The sequence below is a fragment of the Marmota monax genome, unplaced genomic scaffold, assembly GCF_021218885.2.
Source record: "Marmota monax isolate L192 unplaced genomic scaffold, Marmota_monax_Labrador192_F-V1.1 WCK01_AAM20220418_F8-fsc00077, whole genome shotgun sequence".
In the NCBI taxonomy this organism is placed as follows: domain Eukaryota; kingdom Metazoa; phylum Chordata; class Mammalia; order Rodentia; family Sciuridae; genus Marmota; species Marmota monax.
Window position 1 is genome coordinate 4,548,112 of NW_026694610.1, and position 25,663 is coordinate 4,573,774.

Consider the following 25,663-nt stretch of genomic DNA (forward strand, 5'->3'; position numbering starts at 1 on the left):
GTCTGTCTCCCTGGCCTTCATGGATGTCCCAACAGAGCTTCTTTCTCTGTAGAGATCTGTTTAGTAGATTTGAGGCCACGCACCTGATGGTACCATAGTTCTCTTTAATTAGTACCATACTTGAGAAACATAAGCCTCCTTAAGTAGGCTCCCCATAACAGCTTTCATTTTCCACTGTTGGAGAAAAAAAGTAAATGGTATCAGGCATAGTTCCATGGTTACTGTGATTAAAAGTATCCAGAAATGCAAACACTTGGGCCCAGAATACAGTATCCTATATAGAGATATTAACAACTGCCTGATTTGTTTGTTCGTTCATTCATTTATTCATTCATTCACTCACTCGTTGATTAAGAAATGTTAATTGAGGATTTATTGTGCAGTTGGCCTGGAGGACTCTCCCCACTGCCTTCTCTGTCTTATACCATTGAAGTCACTGACCCAAGACTCTGCTCTGAAACTTGACCCTTAGGCAGGAATTAAACAAGGAGCCTGTTCAGAAGGAAGTTGATGGACATTAAGCTTGTTTTTTCCAAGAACACAGTGGGCTTATTTCTCAGATCTGTAATCTTTATCCTGATCTCTCATGGCTGTATTTTTGGCCTAGACGTGGACCCCTTGTAGCCCAGTTTCCTCAGTCTTGGTTTGTTTCCTGCTGCTTACACCCCTGGATTCTGTATTGCTTACCTGCTTTGGTGTTAGACATTAGCTAGCTCTTTCCTGACATGTTTTGGCATCTTGGACTTCTTAAAACCACCACTGTGGCCTGTTTCTCTGGCCTTAGTGAGCTTCTCTGGACTTTGCTCTTGCTGGGTCCTATAATCACTAAGCTAAGCTGGTCTTGTTCACACCGCTTTGCTAGTTACTGAGAATCAGGGACCCATTATCTGAGTTCCTGGGAACTCTCATATGGCTAACTAGGCTACTTAACTCAGTGCCCTAACTACCAGCCTCAACTTCTACCTCCTTACTCTGATCATAACCAGAATGAGCTTAGACTTTCATCTCAAAACCTTTTTATGTCACTAGAATAGTTACCATGTAAAACTCATCTTTAATAATATGGATATAAACAAAATCACAAATATATTTAGCAGATTTGTTGCACATAATATAGTCATAACTCTCTTGGCATGATACTTAATTCAATTTCCTCTTTCTGAAACAACATACATATAGTTCATTTTCATAGTTAAGAATATTATAGAAAAAAATGAGAGCTAGGGATATGGCCCCATGGTAGAGCACTTTGTTAGCATGCAGAACACCGTGGGTTCAATCACAGCACTACAAAAGTAATAGTAATAGTAATCTGCAAGTTAGAGAACAGAAAAAGAACAGAGAAAATCCCTGTTCTATAGAATCTGCAGCTTTAGAAAAGGAAATTCTTGGAATGGAGTAAAAGTAACAGTGGCCTGGAATTGCACGTGTACCTGACCACCTAGGTACCCACCTATTAATGATTCTGTGTGTTCATGTGCTTGGTTCTTCTGGTGATGGCTCCCTAGGCTCTGCACTAATCTGCTGGTTGGAAGATAAAATGCACATAGTTAAGAACTGACAACATTCACAGGTTCTGTTGCAGCCACCTGCCTAATCCCATAATGTTACATGAGGTTTCCTGGGAAACATGCTACAGAACAGACTCTTGTAGGGCAAGGTGTCTGCATCCCTGGCCTTCTAAACTCTGAGGAAGTAGAACCCACCACTGCATAGGCAGGAGGAGGAGCTGTGGCAGCAGCATGAAAGGTCTGCACAGGACCGGCCAGTGGGCAGAGGAGACATTTTTGGAAGAAATTATATGCTTCAAAACTCAAAAGTAGCTCCTGTACTATACCATGAAGTTCAATGTGTTTGCTCTTAATTTCAGAGAGAGGAGAGACCACTCCTTGATTTTAGGTGGGTGACTAAAATGAGAGGGTCAGTGCTAGAGAGACGAGTTCCCTGGCAACATACAAATTTGCCTGGCATGGGAGAACCCAGTGCTAGGAGCTAAAACATGAATCCAAGTTTAGGGGATGAGGTCTGGATTAAGGCAGTGCATATAGAAAGGATGAGCATCACATAAGACAACATTCCAGAAAGAATCCAGGTTCATAATGATAAGAGGGGACATACCTGTCATAAAGCCAAAATGGAGTCTGCTCTGCTGCATGTTTCCTAGGAAACCTCAAGTTGGAATGGGTGGGAGGAGAGGGAGAATGCTTGGACACTCTGCTTGAGAATTTTCTTATCAAGAGGACTAAAGACTCTCCACGGTTTAGGGCTGTAATCCTTTGTTCTAGAAGCATTTAGGACAGGAAGCTGCCTTTATCTGTTCCTTCTCTTATCTTTCCTTTCCACTGGCTTCTAGGGAGACAGTTATATTTGCTCACCATGTGTAACAGGATTCTCTTACCCTGATAGGCCTCTCTTGAAATAATTGATTCTAAAACTCTAAGTCAAGGGCAAGTCAATCCAACTTCTTTTTATTGCTGTTGTTTTATTCTGCTTCTTTTTTAATTTTTTTTATTTTTTTTAAATTAGTTATACATGAGAGTAGAATGCATTTATGCACTTTGTTATACATAGATGAGATATAATTTCTCATTTTTCTGAGTGTACATGTTGCAGAATCATATTGGTCATGCAGTCACATATATACATAAAGTAATAATGTCTGTTTCATTCTACTATCTTTTCTATCCCCACATCTCCTCCCCTCCCCTCCCATTAATTCCCTCTACCTAATCTAAAGTAACACTGTTCTTCCCCTAGTGTTTTCCCTCTCCCTCCAATACTGGCAGAAGTGGCTAATGTTTCACAGTAGAGAAGATGCAAGAAAATTGATTTTGCTTGATTAATATGTTCATCGTTCTTAACTCTTTGGAATTATTTTTACCAATCCTTCTTCTATCTAAAATCTATACAGATACAGCACTGATATATGCTGAATGCTTTATTTTAGTAGAAAAATCAATCTGCCCACAATAAATATTTCCAAGTTTAAAATTCTCTAAATGGAAGAATAAAAAGTAAACTGTTTTTATCATTTTTCTCCATCTCTTCCCTCTACCCATTTTTCTATATTTTTATTGATACATTATACTTGTACATAATGATGGGTTTCATTGTTACATATTTGTACATGCATGCAATATAACAATATACTTTGTTCTATATCATTCCCTTCACTTTTAAAGCTAGGAACAAAGTGGGAGGTATAATATTTAAAGTGATTTGATTTCCCTGCATGAGTTCTGCTATGAGAAGGCATTCAACACCCTGTCAGAAGATGGTTACAGATAGCAACACCCCAAAGGCAGTTTTAAAAATTGCATTAACTTCAATTACATGTGATAAATATCTTCCCCAAGGTAGTTTTGCATCAGTCATTTTAATCAGCTGTTTCAGGCAAGTGTATGGGAGCCAAATGAAACTTAATTGAATACTACAAGACTCATATTTTGGTTCTTCTGAATGGGAGCTTGCAATTTGAAAAAATAAAGCTGAGGTTATGTCCTATATCCAGTTTCTGAGCAAATCATTGCTGTTGAACAGGCCAGTGTTTGACTCCCAGGACTCATGCTACTTTCATATCTGAGGGAGACAGAGCAATCAAGAACTTTATGATGACTGAGATGAGGGTCTTACTTGTCAGGCTGAAAAACCCTGTGTATGTGAACATGAAAGGAAGATCGATAGCATAGAGGAAGGGGATCAGAGAAAGAGAGGAGGGTAGGTAATGGGAAAATACTGGAGAATAAAATCCACCAAATTATGCTATTTCCTTGTATGAATAAAACACAATGAATCACATATATACACACTAATTAAAATAACAGTAAAAATAATAACAATAATAGAAGGAAGAGCAGAAGAGAAAGCAGACTGGGGGAGAGAGGAGGAGAGGGAATGGGAAGGTATTGCAGAATGAGGTTGATCAAGTGGTGTGTATGTATGATTATGGCTAATGGATCCTGCTATTATATAATTATAATATTAAATAATTATACGTATAACATATGTATAATTATAATGCACCAATTAAAAAAGACTATTATATATCTATGGGGAAATTAATGGGATGATCAGAGCCTTAAAGCCACATTTTATTTGAAAAAGTTAAAGGACCAAACAATAGTCAGCTTAGAAGAGAATAAGATTGTTGAACACTAGAGTGAAGAGAGCCCTCAAATGGCATCATTCAGTCCCCTGCCTTGTGAAGACAACATTCACAACGTTCTCTGTGACTGAGAGTCACAGAGCTAATTCATGATGTAGAGACTAGAAGACAAGTCTTCTGACTCCAGTGCCCCAGGGCACCTTTCATATAACCTTCTCTAAGTCCAGGTTCTTTCCATTCTGTGAAGTGATGTCTCTCAGGCTAAATCACACTGAAGCATGACATGCTTGCCATAGAGCCTGCAAATGGAGGACACTGCTGTGCGAATTCCTTCTTCACCAGCACGCCTCCCACCATGACAACCAGTAATCGAGGAGAAGACTGTGATTAGAGCTGTTCGTCATCTCTACGTGGATATCCACATATGCTTTTTCAGGAGGCTGGATAAGAACACATGAAAATAAACTACAAATTCCTATTTTAGCAAGACATTAGGAGGAAGGGGAGGGGCTTTCTAATGAGTGGGATTGTCCAACAGCAAAGGCTGTACCCAGAACTAAGTTTCTCATCGGGGCATGTATTCAAACAAGCCAGGTGGCAATCAAGGAAAGATTTCCTCCAGAATTTTCTTAATGAATAGAAGCCAGGATTAAATTACTTGTAAGACACTTTTTTTTTAACTTGCTGGCAATAGGGAGGAGGAGAAGTATGTATCCAATGCTATGTTTAGAGAGACTCATCTGACAGCAGCGACAAGTGGCGGAGGGAGTGGCAGAGGAAGAAATGCTGGCAGAAAGCTGGCTGGGAGTTGTAACATTTTTAATTAGCAACATAAAATCACAGAAAAATAGATGCTGTATTCACCAAAAAAAAAAAAAAAAACCTACAGCGTCTAATCTGCATTTATTTTACCTCTTCTCACAAAACTGTTTACACATTGAGTTGCAAAGCACCTGAAAATTCTGCTTCTGGCCAAGCTCTTTAAAATTCTCAGTAACTGGTGCTTCTGCCAATCCCAGTGGACATCCTGCAAGGGTACAAGAGAACAGGGACACAGGGAGGAGGATAAACGAAGGGTCAGAAACAGACTGTGTTCAGCCAGAAGCTAGCGTGTCTTTTTAACTTTTATCTCTTCAATTCTCAGGTTATGTTGACATCGGGCTCATTCCCAAAGGAGCGAGGGACATAAGGGTGATGGAAATCAAAGCAGCAGGAAACTTCCTGGCCATCAGGAGTGAAGACCCAGAAAAATACTATCTGAATGGAGGATTCATTATCCAGTGGAACGGGAACTATAAGCTGGCAGGGACGGTCTTTCAGTATGACAGGAAAGGAGACCTGGAGAAACTGATGGCCCCTGGCCCCACCAATGAGTCAGTGTGGATCCAGGTAATGCAGAGGGGAAGGGAACTGCAGACGCGGATGCGGTGTAGCCTCTTTTCCTTTTCCTGGTATTTGCTGGGGCATATGAAGTAAGAATCATTAAAACTTCTTCTAGCAAAGAAGAGAGAGGGAAGCAATATATTTGTGGTTCTCATCCTTTATTGCTTAGGAATTGCTAAAACTCCCATAACAAAATGCCAGTGGCTTTCAAATCCCCCATTAGGAAGTCTGAGTTGTTTCCAGGCTGGTTTACTTGAGGGTAATTATTTGTCAGATATGTAACAGAGCTTGCAGCCTATTGTCAGTGTGACGTGAGTCTCCAGGTAGATTCCCAGCAGTGGGGAAGAAGGTACATGCTGGCAGGTGCTTGTCCTCAGGCAGAGGGTTTGCCTTTGTGAAGCTGTAGGAGGAAAGAGGTGTTAGGATGCAGTATGTGCTCTTCAGAGGCACAAGGACTTGTCGTTCATTTTGGTGTTGAACTATAGAAAAGAAAAAAGGCATGACTGTACTGGTAGAGGCAAGGCAGACTGGGAACAGCAGATACTCCAGACAGTCAATCTAGCTACATTCAAAAGTTAGAGGTCAGGGTTGGCAGCTGTGGTCCATGACTGTCAGCAGACTTTATTTCTGACCTGGTCAGAAGGGCAAAAAGATGTACATGTTGGAACCTCAACCCCAGGGAGCAAATAATTCACCTCCTCTGAGTTTAAGGTAAATCTAATTCAAATGTGTTGTAGGATGACCTACAGGATAAGGAAGTGAAGGGACGGTCCCAAGAGCAGCACACATTAGCTAAAACCCATGACATTCTTATCCCAGAATTACTATGCATTAAAGGAACTAACCAGCTGAGAGCTAGGATAGAGCATCAAAAGACAACAGCAGGGCGTGATAACAGTTAACATTTATTTAGTGCTAATCTTGTGTCATGTTCTAATAACTTTACATGTATTTACTCATTTAGCCCTCATCATAACCCCATTAGTAAGTACTATTATTACTTAGTACATGAGGGAACTAAGGCACTTACCTGTATTCACGAAGTTGATAATTATATAAGACACAAATGACCTATCAGCTGGTTGTTGGAGAGGACACTCCCTGGCATTCTCTCAGAGTAATGTCCATGTAATTGGACATCCCCATTTACAGAAATGGAAATCCAACCAAAAAATAACGGAATGGAGACTATATATATATGGACATAGGTAGAGGGAGGTATGAAAGTAGAGGTACAGACACAAATATGGACCTAGATATAGGTCCATTTAATGGTATCTGTTTCAGTGTGTATTCTCTTAACTACTTTCAGATGATGGACCTTTGTGTAGAGTTTTGACCTGACTGTGGTTTGCAATCTAAAGTCATGACATCATGTTTTGTCATCCCTTTCTTGCCTTTTAGCTCCTATTCCAGGTGACTAACCCAGGCATCAAGTATGAGTACACAATCCGGAAAGATGGCCTTGACAACGATGTGGAGCAATTGGTGTACTTCTGGCAGTTTGGCCGTTGGACAGAGTGCAGTGTGACATGCGGGACAGGTGAGGGACAGCTACTGTCACTAGGAATCCTAGCCACCTTCCTAGAGTGGTCCTTAGAAGCATCTTAGCCAGTGGTTTGTACTCCATGTTCACGGATCTGCAGGGTGCCAACATGTGGCCAGGGGCCCTGTGGGCAGTGACAGTGTAGAGATGTGGCTTAAAGGCAGAGGCACTTCTGCTCACATCTCATTGGTTGGCCTTAGTCACTTGGACATCATCTACCTGAAAAGGGAGGTTGGGAGAGATGAAGCAGCACAGGTTGTTTGGGGAGCATAGCTGTCCACCATGGTGCCAGACAAACTCTCCAAGGCCTGTGAAGGCAGGTTCAGGGCCTGTGGGTACTTGGGGCTTTCCTTCATTTAAAGGGCTCATTTAATAGCACCATGTGTGAAGTCTCCATTTCTTTTCTCTTTTGGATCATGTCCAAGTTGATTCTAAAACTTTTTGCCTCCAGCCTATAACTACTGCCTATAAAACTAGGGCAGCTGCAGAGTGAAGAGCCAGAATCTGGGACCCAGCAAAGGGAATAAAAAGTGAAGGAGTGAATGGATCAGGAGGCCAGGCTGCCTCTCCATGGGCTGCCCACTCACATTCTCAGACTCTGCCGGATCCTTCACTGGCCTCACCACTCCAAGAGATATCGTAGAAAGAGGTCTCCCAACGACCGTTGGGTCATGCACCTTCAACATTATTTTCCTGATTCAGCACAGAAAACCAAGGTCAGCTTTTAGAAAACACAAGGATGAAGACCTCATTTTACAAAGTATGAGGTTTGAAAATGCTAAACCTCTGGAAATGGGTTGGAGACAAGGGTGCTATCTGTGGCTGCAGCCATAAGTGGTATTGGTGGGAGAGTCCATCCTGTGATTTCCCCTGCTGTGTTAGCATTTCTAAATGTACTGACCTCCTGTCCCACCCTCATTGCCCAGAGTGATGGGAGGGGTTCCAGAGAAGCAAAGGTCATTAAAGCAGAAAATCAGTGGATGAAAGAAACTTCCCCAGAGGAGCAGTTGTGAGGAAAACGAAGTCACTGTGAATGTAGTTACCAGTACTTTTTCAATTTATGATCCTCTTTGTTCTTGTCTTTCAATGAAGTTCAAGTTGAAGCTTTAAGTTTAAATCATTTGTCCCAGCACATCACAGAGTAAAACTTAACCAATACTAACGGGGCAGGGACTCCCAAAACAGGAGACCATCCTCCACCCCTCCACCCTCTTCTATTTCAAGACAGGATGAACCCTTTGATTCATGTGCAATATTTCTAAATGCCAGGAATAAAGAGATAAGTGGCTGGGTTTTGCAATGATGATAGTGTTTTAATCAGCTTTTTTGTCACTCTGACTAAAAGACCCGACCAGAACAATTAGAGGAGGAAAAGTTTATTTGGAGGTCCGGGTTTCACAGGTCTGACTCCATTGCTCAGGGACTGAAGTAAGACAGAACATCATGGCAAAGGGATCCGGGAGGAAGGCAGCTCAAGACATGGCAACAAGAAAACAGAGAGAGCTCTGCTCATCAGGGACAAAAAGAGCATCTTTGGGCTCACATGAAACATAATCTCCTTAGCTTTAACTTCTTCGTGGAGTTTCTAGACTCAAAGAGCATAAATATTACGACAATGTTAAGAAAAAGGGTTTCAAAAAGGTGGGAGCCTTACTTTTTTGTCTGTTGTTATTATTTTAGTTTTTCAGTTTTTACCTGGGAATCATTTCAAATATACCAGAAAAATAGAGAATGTAATAGCAAATCCTGTGCACCAACCACTCAACTTTATCATATTTTACCACTGGGTCATGTTGGTTTCAATTTTCATTTTTCAAGAGAAACATCCCACAACTAGGGTTAAGGAACATACCCCAGCTTCACATTCATCCTCTTTTCCCCAGAGTTAACACAGGCATGAAACTAGTGCTTATTATTCTCATATATGTAGTTGAACACTTCTGCTACACGTGTATACAGTGATGCCTATTTCTTAGGCAGTTAAGCTTTCTGTAAGTAGCATCATATTCAAGGTATCATTCCTTACTTGTTATATTTATTCAATTTATGCTTTTGAGATAAATCCACACTGAATAAAGTAGTGATAGCATATTTATTTTCGGAGCTGTATATCATTCCCTTATATGAATGCCCCCAAATTTATTTATAAATTCTACTATTTTGCATTTCATAACTATTTCTGCAATGCTATAATGAGCACCTTATAATTACTGCCTTCTTACCTCAATATTTGAGCTTTCTTAATTTGTTTACCTATCAGTGGAATTCCTGGGTCATAAAGTGTATTCATATTGCAAGAGTGAGTCACTGAACTCATCAGGTGCTGTGAAATATTTTAAAATTTCCAGGGAAATAGAAAAATTTTAAAGAGACACACAGTACTTAACATCTCTAGCACATCACATGAAGTACTAGCTCAAGGCAATGCAGTTTCAAGAGTGGGTCTCATTACGTTCCTTTCAATGACATCTTACTTTGTGACACTGGATTTTCAATGGGTGCTGTGATTTAAAAAAGAAAATCACGTACCTCCTGAAAATGAATATCGAACAGAAAATATGGTATCTAGTCTTGTTCTAAGATTTGAAAAGTTGTGTATATCTAATAGTTGCACAAATCTCATTTATAAGTTAATTTAAAATGAAATTCAAATATTATTTTATCTTAGCTGGGCATGGTGGCACATGCCAGTGTGTCAGGAGGTTGAAGCAGGTGGATCCCAAGTTCAAAGCCAGTCTCAGCAACTTAAGGAGGCCCTAAGCAACTTATCAAGAACCTGTCTCAAAATTTAAAAAAAAAAAAAATTAAGGGCAAGGAATGTGGCTCAATGGTTAAGCATCCCTGGATTTAATCACCTGTGCAAAAAAAACACACACACACATACACACACACACAAACACATACACTCTATATCTATATCTATACACACACCTATATGTGTATATATATGTATATATGTATAAATAATATAACATATATATTATATAACATATATAAGGACTATTACTTCTTAGGAAAAGTTGGAAGAAATTGGACTAATAATAACATCCTTACAAGGAACTTGCTGAAAGAAATTAACCTGAGTCACCCAAAAAAGATCACCAGTAAAAGTACAACAGATGCATGATCAGTGGAGAAACATCAAATGCAGGTCTCAATAGGAAACTGCAGGACTCCTTATTCAACAAGAGAATATTTTGGCAAAAATCCAGGATCACTTGCACAGTGATATAAAACCACATTTTTGCCCATTACAGACTTAGTGCTGTGGGTTCTCTCAGATGTAGTACAACCTAACCAAAACTTCTCGTGTCTGGTAAAACTCATAGCAAAGGCATTGTTGTGAGAAAATGGCTCTTCACTTCTGAACTTGACTTTTGCCAATTTTGTGTTCTGTGGTCTCCTCCATTCTGCAGCTTGGGGTCTGTTGGTATTACAATGGCCTACACAAATGGGAGAATTCTTTCCCCTGCCCTACCCTCATCTTCAGCTTTCCCTTTACCCTACTTGGCTGGATTCTTTCTGGAGTTTAGTCATTGTTCCTTTGCTCAAGGACTGTTCTCATAGGAAAAGGCAAAGATTGAAAACTCCAAGATCATGAACATCACTTGAAAGTTCCTGGATACTGCTCAAATTGTTTATGTAGGCCAACAGACCTACAATGGAATTACCTTCAGTGGAAATAAATACTCATACAGCAGATCCTAAAATTAGTTTGCACAAAGTTTATCCAACAGTATTCCTACTAAAGCTAAATATAACCACATTTGAGATATGTCCACATATCCTTGACCAAGTATTAGAATATAAATAGGGACACATATTTGCCTCCAATCTTGATGAGGGGAGAGGGGGTGTAGCTCAGCAGTGGAGTGCTTGCCTACCATAAGCAAGGCTTTGGATTTGAGCCCAGCACTACACACACACACACACACACACACTAACACACACACACGCACATGCACACATACACACAATACAATAAATAACCCTGATGAGTGACCACATACTGATGTTCAGAAGGCAGAATCCACTTCTTGGAAAATCAGAGTCAGACATTTCCTTGAATTTCTCAAAGTGCTGTCATTTCGGTACCAGTCCCTCTCACTCTTCCCAACATAATTGTCAGATAAGATCCACCAAATCCAGACAAATCAAAAAAATCTGGAACAATACCTGGAAGATACTTTTTAATGTAAGACTTCATAATGGTAATAGGAATATGTATTGAGGTAGATTAAACATATGACACAAAATAGAAGATTACATAGTTTGCCATATGCATAATAATTTTTAAAAAACTGTAAGTAATGTACAGTGGAGATATTATAACTTTTTAGTGTACTTCACTAATGAACAAATGAAAACCCTTAGTCAGGGTGACTAATCTAATGGTCTCTCATTCTGCTGGTCTTCTAAGTTCCATCCCATTTTAACCCCTTGCAGCCAGCAGAGATCAGTCCCTCCCTTATTTTCAGGCTCTTAGTTCTGTTTTCTAATAGTACGGTTCCTTGGGATTTTTTCAACTGGTTTCTGTGAAGATTTTCTTTGCACAGTGTGCTTTGTGAAATGCTGCTGTACACTTTATCAACTCACGAGTGTTGTGAGATTTTTTACACTTCTGAATTTCTTCATTCACGTGCTTTGCCAGACTCATGCACAGTCTAAGGAAGAGAAGTCGTAATCAATACGGAGACAGTGTGTGGAAAATTTTGAAAATTGTTCGTTCATAGGGCAGATCTACTTTTTTCTAATACCACACAACACTCTTGACATACAAGCAATGCTTTTCTTTGAGCACCTTCTATGTAATTTTTTATAAGTTATCCCTACCATGAAAGTCAATAAATGAATTTGTGTAATAAGTTCATTGGCATTCAGGAGAGAAATTGGCTTTAAGTCTTACTGATCTTGTGAGATGTATGGGTTTTGGTGATGACAAATGATATAGTCAAGTCACATTAACTCATATCCATCCAACTGTTTGTAATTATTTAAATCTGTGTCAATGCCTTTTTGAGCTACAAAAAAAAATGGATTGTGTGACTAGAGATTGAATTATTTGCAGAAACTTGGTTGCATCAGAGCAGTATGAAAAAGGCTTTAGTGCTCTGGATAAATTGAATATAATCTATTCCCTAATCTGAGAGTGTAAAACCAATCCTGATTTTACAATGAATGTGCAGGAAGTTTCAGAGAGAGTTTGGTTGAATGGGTTACAAAGAAACTTCAAATTCATATTCAAGAATTGTTTGCAAAATCCTACTCTGCATTTAGCATTGTACCAGGGCTTAGGGTTGATCATGTTTATATTAGGGTGCATATGTCATTTTTGTCCTCATGACAACCCTGCACTATAATTTTATTGTCATCTTGGAAACTGAAGTTTGCAAAAATAAGGAAGATCGCCCAAGATTACTCATCAAGGAAGTGTTAAGGCAGGATTCAAAACCAGTTCTAATTCTCATGGCATTGCTGTTAAAGTTGATGCTGTGGTTGTTGTCAATCACACACACACACACACACACACACACACACACACACGTGTGAACACACACTTCAGTATGCTTAAACTCATATTGATGGCATCCAGGCTTTTCTAGGCTGAGTTTCATTATGAAGGATAAAACCAAACTCATTGAGCCAGGAAAATAGAGCTGAGGATCTAAGGGAGCCTGAAAAAAAAAAAAAGAAAAAAAAACAAGGTAAATGTTTAGTGGTAATTAAAATAGAAATTTGGTAGATTGAGGGTACACTAGTCAGCAATACAGATGGTTGTACAATTTCGACTTTGTCCTGTAAAGTTATTGTTGATTCTGTGCATTTAGGGGGATTGTAGTAAGTGACAGCCTCTCTATTCAATCACAAAATTGTTGACATTTCACATTAAAATCAATGTTATATCCAATGTTAGGAGAATTTTCCATAGTTCATTACAATAACCTAAGTCTTAAGCTGTTTTATCTATACCCTTCCTAAATTGAACTTCTGGATCAAGAAAAGCTCATGTAAACTAAATGAACCATATAACAGATTCCCTCTATTTTATCATCTAAATATTAAGTTCAAAATATGATGAACTATGTTATTGTTGAGGGTTTTTTGTTTGCTTGTTTTACATAAGGAACTTTACTTGTTACTTCTTTCAACACAACAATTTCCACTCAAGATTATCAGGTTTACAGTATAAGGAAATAGTTCTTACAAGTCAAGGCACTTACTGGACCTGTTACTGCTGATGTCCAACAGGACTTACCAAGTTCTTACAGACATGTAGCCACATTCTCATTGCTACATAGAGAAAGGGGTTCTGAAACTTCTGGAAATAGCATTTTGAATTTGATTCTCATATATTTTTCAATGTGATTGAGTTCTACTTAATGTCTCTTCAAGTGAATGCTTTCAGAGAGGCAGTTAACTTAGATCTGAACATATTGATTGACTGGCATCCGTAATTAGGTAGGGTTTCTTTGGGAGCTGTTATCTGTTTGAAGGAATAAGAGGCAGATGGAAAGGCAAATAAAAAGTCAATATTATTCTTCTTTCTTTACTTGCCAGGGGAAGATCAAGGTCACATAGATTCAACCTCACCTATTACACTTTCTGCATTTGTAGCATTATATAATGATAACTTCCCTTAAAAGGAAGACCGATTCTAACCCCATTCATAGTAGGTTATTAAAATATCCTGTTAAAGAAAGATTGTTATTCCAGTAATTGGTTTTCAAAGTTATCTAATGAGTATGTCACTGAAGATTGATAGTTAGAGGTTTTTTCCTATAATGTTGTTATCACATAAGGGCACCAAGAGGAAACAGCACACCCAAACTGTCTACCTTAGCTACTTTTACAGGAATGGATAGGGTTTAGGGAAATGAAGAAAGGTGAGTAATTATTCCTGCCCATTAACAGTGCAGGTAGGGGAAACCAGGCTACCACCCCTAGGCTTGAAAAATTAAGGGAAACAGCATTTAAATAGAAATAGTGCCTCCATTTCCCAAACCTAACTGGACGGTTAGTCCTAATTGAACTAACCACAGGTCTGGTTCCATGAGGTTCAGAGCCAAGTGAAGAAAGGGGCAAAGTAGATCTGGAGGGAAAACAGAAGAACCGTAGCACAGGAGAAGGAATTAAAAGTTGATGGAATCAATAGTGGATTGACTTCAGCAAACACACTGAATTGTAGCTCTAAGAAAAGGATGAAAGTCAACATTAATCAAGTGCTGCTCTAGCTACTACCATATGTAACAAACCACCCCAAATTTAGGACAGTTTTACTTTATCATACTCACAGTTTCTATTGGCTAGAAATTTAGACAGGGCACACTCAGAATTCCATGTGATGTGTGGATCTTTCTGTCTGACCCCCAGGTATCCGCCGTCAGACTGCCCATTGTGTGAAGAAGGGCCACGGGGTGGTGAAAGCTACATTCTGCAACCCGGAAAAACAGCCCAATGGGAGACAAAAGAAGTGCTATGAAAAGGATTGTCCACCCAGGTAACCATTGATAACACAGAGCTGGAGCGATACGTATCTATTTACAGTGACTCTAATTAAACAGTAATCCAGTGCTCAGTGACACAGGAGGACTGTGGGCTGGTCAGAATAGATACAGGAAAACTGTTAGATTTTCTGAGGCTGTGCTGTTGCAGCCTGTGGCTAGCCGTGAGGACGTTATCTTCCCAGAGAATGGTATTTCTTAAAAAGATGATGTATGGTTGTTTGTTGGGAAAGACTAAATCTTGCTGAAGAGAATTCTTTGTAGTTTACCCACAAGTTGTTTAACTAAAGGGTTTGGCTTTTCCAAGGGCACTTTACCATGCAAATGTAGCCTTCAGTGTGAATTGGCACCTTCAGATCACCATGCCCACTCATACTTCAGATGAGCTGGAAGACAGGACTTAGACAGCAGGCTTTCTCTACCTTGGCACTATTGACCTTGGGGGCTGAAAGACTGTTGTGGGAACTGTCCTGTGAGTTGTAGGAATGCTTATGAACATCCCTGGCCTGCATCCACTTAGAGGGATGCAATCCGGGTTGAGACAGGCTGAAATTGCCAAGTGTCTTCAAGGTGGCAAAATCACCCTTGATTGAGAACCATTGTTATAGAGATATTCACTTGCTAACCACGTTGGTTCAAGATAGCCGACTATTCCAAAAGTTTTATGCACTTTCATTGCACTTGTTTTCCTTCAAAGTTAATGAGGCTCTACCAACCAATAAATTCCTTTGACACTCATCAGATAGCACCCACTCCACTAATGCCAAGGAATCTTTTCTTACTTTTCAAAACCACTCTTTGTTGGACTGGCCACCTTCTTAAAATCAAAGCTATTTCTTTCCTGAAAACAATTTATCCCTGAGGCTTACATTCTTTTTTATGTTTTGATAGAGTCTGCCTTGGCCCTTATATTACCAGCCAATATTTGTTGAGCATCTACTATTTTTCATAAGAGATGCAATGTGGTATAAACCAAATACTTTTTGCCAGTTTTTGAGTGCATACTTTACTCTTGGCCATATGTTAGAAACATCTTGTGTATTCTCTTTATCTTTCACAACTACTCAGATAAATATTATTATGCCAATTTTCCAGAGGAAGAAACTTTTTCTTCCTCACTCAATAGCATAAAACTAGTAGAAGGCAGAGATTTGAACCCAGAGCTGTATGTCTCTAGAGCCTGTGCTGTCTGCTCTACACAACAGGCCCCCTGAAGAGAGGCATGCACATCTCCCCTTATTGGGGCTGTGTTCTAGTGAGGCACACACTGTGCTCAGAGAGGTGGGCACCAAAAGACCTGGCTGCAGGTGCTTGCCTACTATGCAGAGAGGAGAGGAAAGCAGGGATATCAACTATGCACATGAAAAGGCTGTGGGTTCAAAACCAGCTCCCTGTTTAGGACAAGACAGGCATTGGCATTTTATCATTCACTTGTCACTAAAACTTGGCTTCAGTATTTTCAGAATTCACTTCCCTTAAGCGTGGCTGTCTTTATCTACCTCTACCCTCCCATCACTAGAACTTTCTAGTTGGTGGTAACAGGATAAGGTACAGCTGGGGCGCTAGAAGGAGCTACCTGTTGGAACAAGACTGCAGAGACTGGAGGACAGGATATGAGCTGAAGCTAAATCCCATCCTAGAGATAGACATGGAGGAGATAAAGAAATCCCTAAGTGACAAGGCTTAGCTCTGTGCCTTGGCAGTCGCCCCTCAATGCAATAGTGTGGTAGGCTGAAAAATGGCCCCAAGACACCCACATCCTAGTATTTGGAGCCTGTGTCACCTTATTAGGGAAAAGGATCTTTTCAGATGTGCTTAAGTTAAAGACCTTGAGATGTAGAGGGCCTCCTAGTTATCCAGGAGGGCCCTAAATGCCATCACAGGAGTTCTTGTGAGGTAGACAGACAGAAACTCAACAAACAGAGAGAGAGAGAAAAAGAAAGGTGATGTGAAGAGAGAGCTGGCCTTGAGGGTTGGAGCGATGCAGCCATGATCAAGTATGCAGTCAGCTATCACAAACTGAAGAGGCAAAGAAAAGTCTAGAGCCTCCGGGGGAGTACGGCCCTGCTGACACCTGGATTCCAGCCTAGTAATACTGATTTTGGACATCTGGACCCCAGGACTATAAGAGATTAAATTTCAGTTGTTTTAAGCCACCAAGTTTGTGGCAATTTGCTACAACAGTCTAGGGCACGAAGGCCACTTCATGCAAAGGTAATACAAAAGCAGGGGAAGAGCAGAGGAGATCCCACCACCGGGTCACAGATTCTTCAAAGCTGTTTTCTTGGGGGTGGCAGCAAAGGATTTTTTTTTTTTTCGAATGATACAAACATGTTTGGTTTTCAAGTGTTCCCTTATATGCTGAGATGCTTCAGAAAATGAAAAATTTATACTTAATTTCTTGGGCATATGAACAAACTCTATAACATGAAGCTTACAGTCAAGAAGGCAATACAAGATACACATGCATTGGCAAGGTAAGACCTGTCAGGTACTTTCTCCAGGGCCCTGCCTCCTGCTGCTGATCACAGGATCTAGCTTTCCTTGAGCCTTTGTGGCTAACTGGCTTCTCTTCATCTCTTGGCTTTAAGAGCATCCTGTTAGAACAAGGTCAATGATACACTTTTCTCCAGCTATGCTTCTTAAGCTGAGCTCATGGATATAGCTTGTGGATCCAGAGCAAACTTTTGAAATAGACCAATTATGCAGACTCCTCTCATGAAATTAGTCATGACACCCAGGTAGTCAGAATGGAAGTGCTGATGGCCACACATGGGAGCCAGGCAACCGACAGCCACTGTGCAGTCCCAACCATGCCGACGTAGCATCCAGAGCCGGGTTTTCTTGGTGAGATGATGACTATTTCTCCAGCTTCTGCCTTCTACATCATCATGCTGCAGGGTAGGAAAACAATTCATCCTGTTCCCCAGCCTCTGATGTCATGTTGGAAACATAATTTCCTCCAACTCCCTTCAAACAAGCTAGAGATTATGCTTAAGGAAGAAGAGCAAAGAGGAAGCAATTTGACAAGTCTTTAAATCTTCACCATTTGGGAGCATTTTTTTTGTTGTTGTTTTTGCTATGATTTAAGTCCCTTTTCTTCTGTTTGCAGCTATTTCCCAATGTCTGAGTTTCTTTGAGGCTATTTTTGCACAAGATTAATGCCAGTGCCTCAGCTTGTGGTCATTAAAGATCAACAAAATTAGCAGATCAAACCTGAATCAACTCAGTTCACATCTCAAACTAAAGGCACAGCTTTCAGAAAGATATTAATGATCTCAGGGGTGTCTTTGGAACCCTGAAAGTTAAATATTTGCCCTTGTTTTTAATACCCAAGGTGTGTACACACACAAACAGAGAGAGGCATCCATATTTATATTTAAAATCAATGATATCTATGTTTAGAGGATTATTTGTCATCAGCCAGCTAAATTGTATTGAAATTCTATTTTTTTTAATTTTTTATTTGTTTTGATTAATTATACATGACAGTAGAATACATTTATGCACTTTGATATATCATACAAAGATGAGATATAATTTCTTATTTTTCTGAGTGTACATGTTGCAGAATCATATTGGTCATGCAGTCATATATATATATATATATATATATATATATATATATATATATATACAGTAATAATGTGTGTTTCATTTTTTATCTTTCCTATATTTACTTTATTTTTATGCTGTATGCATATACTCATACTCCCTTCTCTGAATGCCTATTAGTTTGTTAATTTATCTGGACTAAAATTTTAAGAAGAGTATCAATTAGAAAGTCTGTGTCGTGCTTCTATTGTGTGGAACATTTTTGTTGAAAGATGAGGCTTTCATGCTTGGTCAAAGATTTCAGTTCCTGAGAATGTTAATTAAACACAAAACATGCAGGCATGATTTCTAGAACTGTGTTCCGCAGTAAAATATGATAAGGTAAATAAAATTTCATGAAATGGCCAGATACAATGGTTAGTTTTCAGAAGTCCTTCTTATTTATGACTGATTTCAGCTTCCCCAGGTATTTATGAAGTAACCAGGAGACAGAGGGTGAATATTACCCCACCCACCTGTGGTATATGAGGTGATGACTTTTCAAAGAAATTTGATGTCATGCCTTCGGGGTAAGGACTGAGAATAAATTAGCCATTTTTTTAAAATACACAATATTTTCTAAACCCTTTCCATACTCCATATTATTTAATTCTGCCAGTAAGCCTTATTGATAGATATTTTGCATTCAGTATATCAATGAGGGAGCACCCAAAGCCTTCACCAGTTTTCCAAAGTCATTTGGCTACCAATGGTAGAGTCTGGATTGGATCCCAGATCCATGCTGAGAAGCCGCTGCTTATGTTACCATACCACGATGCTGCCCAGGATCTCAGGATGAGCAAGGTTGAGAATGAACCCGCCGCAAATTTATAATATTCCTCTCCCATTAAAACACAATGAAAATTTGTGAACAAGCCAGAAAATTTGGCCCCAGAACTAAGCCATGCATGTAAATTCACAAAGAGATTAGATAAAAGAAATAAAATTAATTTGCTTTTTAAAGAATAAATAATAAATGAAGGTTGCTCTTTTATTTTTTTTTTTAATTTTTTATTGTGGGTTGTTCAAAACATTACAAATTTCTTGACATATCATATTCCACACTTTGATTCAAGTGGGTTATGAACTCCCACCTTCACCCCATACACAGATTGCAGAATCACATCAATTACACATCCATTGATTTACATATTGCCATACTAGTGTCTGTTGTGCTCCGCTGCCTTTCAAGGTTGCTCTTTTAATAGTATTTATTTTTACAAACTTAGCCTAGCAGTTAGTTTCCTTGGATACAAATTTCAAGTGGCAACATCTTCCTCTGACACCTGATTTCCATGGTATCTGAAAAGCTCATATTTACCACTCAGAGCTGTCACTCCTCCTCCCCAGAGATTTCATGGACAAGGCTTTTTTGTTTCTCAATCACTTTTCTTATAATTCTCATGTATTTGTTTATTTATTTTTAATTTTATCTTTTTTAATACAGGACAGCGGAATGTATTATAATTCTTATCACACATATAGAGCACAATTTTTCATACCTTTGTATAAAGTGTATTCATGCCGATTCATTCTTTATACATGTACTTGTTTTTTTGCATTATAATTCTTATTACACATATATACCACAATTTTTCATATCTCTGTTTGTATATAAAGTAGGTTGAGACCCAGTTCGTGTCTTTATACATGTACTTTGGATAATGATGTCCATCACATTCCACCATTCTTGCTAATCCCCTGCCTCCTCACTTGCCCTCCATCCCCTCTTCCGTATATAGAATTCTCGTTTTTACATCCAGTTTCAACATACTGTGTTGTTCCCCAAAGGAATTTTCAAGACAGATTTTTTAAAAAGATTTAATAAAAGCTTTTGATTATCTAAATCTAAGAAATATGCACCCTGCTGCCAATGGTTTTATGGACAAAAGCCTTGCATAGCCTGTTCCAGGATAGAGCAGCCTATCAAGAAAGAAATTCTTTGGAATTAAAGTGTATCTGACTGCAGAAAGAGGTCATTTGAGTCTCTTCTCCCTATTGACTTCTCTCTGAACTTTGGTTTTCAGCAAAGCAAAGCTCTGAAATTCTACAGCTGTGGTAGCGTCCAGCGTTTCCAAAGTGTTCAATAAACATCTGATAGCAATTCATCCAACTCTGGCAGCTGCATGTAGCTTTCAATGCACTGAAGAATGGCACATGATTTAAGTCAAGCTCAGCACTGTTGCTAGTTCAGCCTAGATTATTCCTTTTGTTGGAGGGCTGTCTTGTATATTATAGGCGGCTTGGCAGCACCTCTGGCCTCTACCCACTGGATGTCAATGGCACCCCACCCTCATTTGTGACCATGAAAAATGTCTTCAGACATTCCTCCCCTGGAGAGGGAGTATGGGACTCTCCACTAGTTGAGAACTTCTGATCTAAATAAATGAACAGGATCACTGAGACAAGGGAACGCCCACGAAAGAGAGGGGAGGGTGACATGGCGTGTGTTAGGGACAAGAAAGCTAGGGCAAATGAGGTTGGAGGAACAGGATGTCATCAGAAAGACAAGCTGTGCACGGGGTGAGGAGGGGAGGGTGCTTATTATAGGAATGGTGGTTTTGTTGGAATTTAGAATGTTCATTAATTGGATGTTGAAGTGTAAATGCTATTAGGAAAAATAGTACAAAAAAGATGATAATTATTAAAGGGTTTTTTTAATAAAATTACTTTCTGAGTAAGAATATGACAAATTCAAACTTGGCCTTTCAATTATCTGAGTAATGAGGGTTAGAGTGAAGTGACCAGATTCTCTGGCAGTCTGAGCTACCAAGCCAGCACTGCCATGGGAATGGGTAGAAGGGGTAGATAAGAGAGAGGGTCAGAGGTTCTCCACCCCAGCCATCCTACTTCATCTTGGGAGGAACTCGATCCGAAGTGAACTTTCCCAGGACAATTGCAAGTTCTTCAAAGGTCTCTCTCTCTCTCTCTCTCTCTCTCTCTCTCTCTCTCTCTCTCTCTCACACACACACACACACACACACACACGTTCACACATGCACAGATACACGTTTCTATGTTATCCATAACTCATTATAAAACGATAAAGTCTATTCTTTGGAGAAAAATAAATTAGAGACAAACAGCTAAATCCCTTTATTTGGTACCGAAACACCAGTGGTTTCTAACCCTGACTTCAAATAAGTCATCGGGAAACTCTAAGAAAGCACCAATGCCCTGCCTCCAAGAGATTCTGAATAGTCAGTCATTCCTGGACATGACTTTTGAAAGCTGACCACATATTGATACACTGAGAATCAGTGGTAGAGTACCAGTTCTTAGGACTTTTACATGATAATTGGGAAGAGTTCAACTTGTGTTCAGTGGCTAAAGAACAATATAGTCAATGTCTGATCAGTTGTCCAGTTGTGTTGGGTATTATTAAAGAAAAAATTATTCAATGATACTTGTTAAAAATATAGTAAGAAAACTTACTCAGGACCATCATGGTAGGTATAGGGATTTTGCAGTGAGAAAGAGACTGGCCTGAACATGGACATAGACAAACAGAAACTTTTACCCAAGGTGCAAGGTGGGGATCAGTGGATGGGAAAATATTCAGAAAAAAAAATCAGGGATAAGAAGGGATTTGGGCTAAACTGACCTAATAATTCTTAACAAAAATAAATCAGAGTGATCAGATATTTCTGTAATGGTGAAGGATGAGGAGCCCAATCAGATATGATAGGTGATCAGATATCTAGGATGGGAGGTTCTTGTGAAACTGATTCAGCAGGGTTCTCTGCTAAAAGTGGGTTTTTAACAAAATAATGCACATATTAGGCCTAGGAGAGAATCCAGAAGCCTGACTAGTTTAGTCAAGAAGAGATTCTTTGTCAGTACCATTGGCATTCTGGTTAGAAAAAGATGAATGGCAAAAACAGAAAAGTCAGGTTAGTTTGATGTTAATTCCGTGTTGACTAAACCAGAAGGGTTGTCTTGTTGAGGCATAATAAACATTTCTGCTGGGTATTTTGTCCCTGAATTCTTTGCATATTTCAACAATTGCTGAGTACTTTAACCGTATATGTTCTATAGATATAAATATAAAATCTCCCATAAACATAAAAATAGCATTTTGTTCTTAATCTCCTAGAAGAGGTGGGGCTATGGCAGAGATCAAGAAGAATGAGATAGACAACAGACAGCAACTTGACAATGGCTCCTGAGACCTGGGCCTGGAAGACCTTTGCAGGAAAAAAAAAAAAAAAAAAAGGAGGTGGTTTTCACTTTAAACCACTGATGAGCTGGGTTTTTTTGGTTTTGTTTTTGGTTTTTTGTTTTGTTTTGTTTTGTTTTTGTACTGGGGATTGAACCGAGAGGCACTAAACCACTGAATCACTTTTTATTTTTCACTTTGAGACAGGACCTGACAAACCATCTTAATATGGTTTGTGCTGCTATAAGTTATAACAGAATACCAGTAGACTGAGTAACTTACAAAGCACAGAAATTTATTTCTCACAGTGCTACAGACTGGAAGCCCACGACCAAGGCATCAGCATTTGAGCTGGTGAGAGCCTTCTTGTTCTTGCCTCACATGGTAGAAGGCAGAAGGGCAAGAGGGGACAAGCATTGTGTCTTCACATACCAGAAAAGCAAAAGAGCAAACCTATTTCCCAGAGGCATTAATCCATTCCTAAACACTTCCATTAGGCCCCACCTCCCAACACTGTTGCATTGGGGATTAAGTTTTCAACACATGCATTGGGGAGACATATTCATATGCACATGCAAAATGTCCTCTAGGGGACTTTTGGGGGAGTTCCGGGGAGAGAAAGCAAGAACATCCATTATCATTTTGTGATGACACAGCTGAAATCTCTATAGCAAGTAATTAGATAAATTGGGTTTTCAGTCAGTTCAGATTAAGAGCTTTCCAGAATGACATTTTAAATACTCAGTAGTGTGCCTGGCCTCCCTTGGAAATGTCAGAGGTAAGACAAAATAATTAGGTTAATACAGTGGGCATTTATTTATTTCACATCATACTTCCCTAATAGCTCTTTATCCACATAAGACAACTAAATATTAAATCTCAAAGGATAAATAAGAAATCTTAATTACTTATTAGCTAAAGACTATAATAAAATCGATTAATAACTTTCTTAAATTATTTTTAACTTGGGACTAAAAGTATGAGAATCAAAAAAAGTCTCCCCCAATCAATCTAATATTTAGCAAACAAAAATAATAGTACAAAATTTTATCTTCTTCCGAATTGACAAAATTTAATACTATCTCAAGGTCAGGAATGAAGAACTTCTCACCATGTGCATTTTCCCCAGGAAAAATAGAAAAATCCCACTTCATTACCTATGAAGGTATGAAGAACCAGGCTGCCCATGGAAGCTATGGTGGACCCAAACTACACTTGTTCTGTCTTCATCACTGGAGAAAGTTCTCACAATGATAGAGAAGGGAAAAAAAGAGAGGACTCCCAGGAGGACTGTCTGCCATTTTCAAAAGCACTTCATGTGACCAGTGGGCCCATATCCAGGAATCCTGAGTCTATTCCCTCATAGAGAATGCACACACACACACACACACACACACACACACACACAAAAGCTTGTTTGTCCTCAGGGAATCCAGCATATTAATTTAGTCAACAGTTGAACTTGTTAACTATCGAACTTATTAAGAACAGCTGACCTGTAAGAAATTATCTCACTTAAGTTTCTTCCTTTTCTACTCCTTTCTTCTCAAAGGGACCAATGAAAATATGGACAAGTAGACTAGAGGGCAAAAATGAGAGCAATGTCCCTGACTGACCATTTCCTAAATAAACAAGAATTGGTGTATATGTACCTGCCTCCTATTCAAATAAAAAAGTATTCAATTAAGAGCCTGGAGACTAATTGGAATTTTTAATACCACAGTAAAATTATCAATAAATTGTAACAAATGATGGGAGTTCTTATAATGCCAGGTTCTGTACTATACTACTTTGCATGAATTGGTATTTCATTTAATCCACATCACTCATATGAAGTTGATATTATTGCACTCTTTCAACAGATGTGGAAGTCAGGCTTAAATTTGTTTGAAGTTGCACAGCAACTTCAGTTTTCTGGACTGAAAAGAAAGGACTTTTTTTTTCATTCAAAAACATGCTATTTAACAAATACTTATGCCTAGTGTTCTGCTGTTCTCTGGGGCTGTGCTTGAACACATCACCTGGCTCTGTCTGCAGAACACCTCCTGGCAGACTGAAGTAATTCTAAGAACTTCTCAGTCCTGTAATCTCTGATTCTCATCTGCTTTCTCTTTCCAGTGGTTAAATGGATGTACAGGTACATTTGATGATCTTCCCACATGTTCATATCTGCCTGCAGGTGGTGGGCAGGAGAATGGGAAGCATGTTCCACAACATGTGGACCCTATGGAGAGAAGAAGCGTACAGTATTGTGCATTCAGACCATGGGCTCTGATGAGCAAGCTCTCCCAGCTACAGACTGCCAGCATCTGCTGAAGCCCAAGGCTCTCATTTCCTGTAACAGAGATATCCTGTGTCCATCGGATTGGACAGTGGGCAACTGGAGTGAGGTGAGTTCAGGGGTTAAGAGGGAGATTGACATTATTCATGCTTCATCAGCCTCCCACCCATTCCTCCCCATTCACCAAATCCAAAGTGACTCCAGGTTAAATTGCATAATAGACACCATCCATCACCTCTGGCCTGTTTACTCCAGTTCCCATCACCCAGTTTTTTAGGATCTTTCTCTTTCTTGTCCATGGTCAACTAACCACCACAGATGAAGTAGATACCACTAGTATAGGCTCATAACAGCTAATTATAAATTGTCAGGATTTTTGCTGGCCTATCGTTAAATCATTGGTAATAAACCAAGGCTCCCCCATATCACCCCAAGAGCCAGTTTGTTAAACATTTGCCAGTAAATCATTGTAGTTAACTAAAACCAAAGGAGTATTGCTGTAATGATTAGGAATATACTTGACACTCAGAGAAAGTCGTTCAAATCTATATCTATTCGACATGTGTTCAGGACATCTATTATTAGCCTCATAAATTCAAATAAGCATTGCATTGTCCCCAAATTAAGTTGATCTAATTCTTTGAGTGTAAGTAGAAGTCAGAGTGCTAGAAGTTTATGAGAAAATCCCAAGTTTTAATCTTCTGTGAGTCATTATAGAGCCTGGTTCTGTTGGGCCTCATTGTGCCCCAGAGTGATTAGGGGAAGTGCTGTTCTTTCCCCAGGGTACCTGGAGTCTACATGGTCTTCATCTTCACTTGTCTGTATGCATTTCAGTCAATGACCCAAGGAATGAAACGACTAGGAATAAATGATCTCCGAAAATCAATAGGCATGAAGGTTGAGATGGGTGCTGGTGAGTTTCCTTGAGAAGCCATAAGCTTCCCATAAGAACATAGGCAGGAACTCCTCTAAGGACTTAACTTCAGAGGAAATGGAAAATATTTGATCCAGAGGACTACCACAGAAAGTCAAAACTAACTCTGTTGAGAAAGTGAGCAGTGTGATCAAATGGGATCAAATTTCTGTGTTTAAA

General features: G+C 39.3%; 1 protein-coding gene across 5 annotated transcripts in view; it reads left to right on the forward strand.

Annotated features, from left to right (window-relative positions):
- The window catches only part of Adamts12 (ADAM metallopeptidase with thrombospondin type 1 motif 12), a 303,466-nt gene that overhangs the window by 225,909 nt on the left and 51,894 nt on the right, over positions 1 to 25,663 (forward strand). For all 5 annotated transcript variants that reach the window (XM_046422269.2, XM_046422266.2, XM_046422268.2 and 2 more), the window contains 4 exons: positions 5,250 to 5,494; positions 6,893 to 7,031; positions 14,406 to 14,532; positions 24,469 to 24,679. In XM_046422269.2, the coding sequence (XP_046278225.1) occupies positions 5,250 to 5,494; positions 6,893 to 7,031; positions 14,406 to 14,532; positions 24,469 to 24,679 (722 nt within the window). The remainder of the gene's footprint in view (positions 1 to 5,249; positions 5,495 to 6,892; positions 7,032 to 14,405; positions 14,533 to 24,468; positions 24,680 to 25,663) is intronic.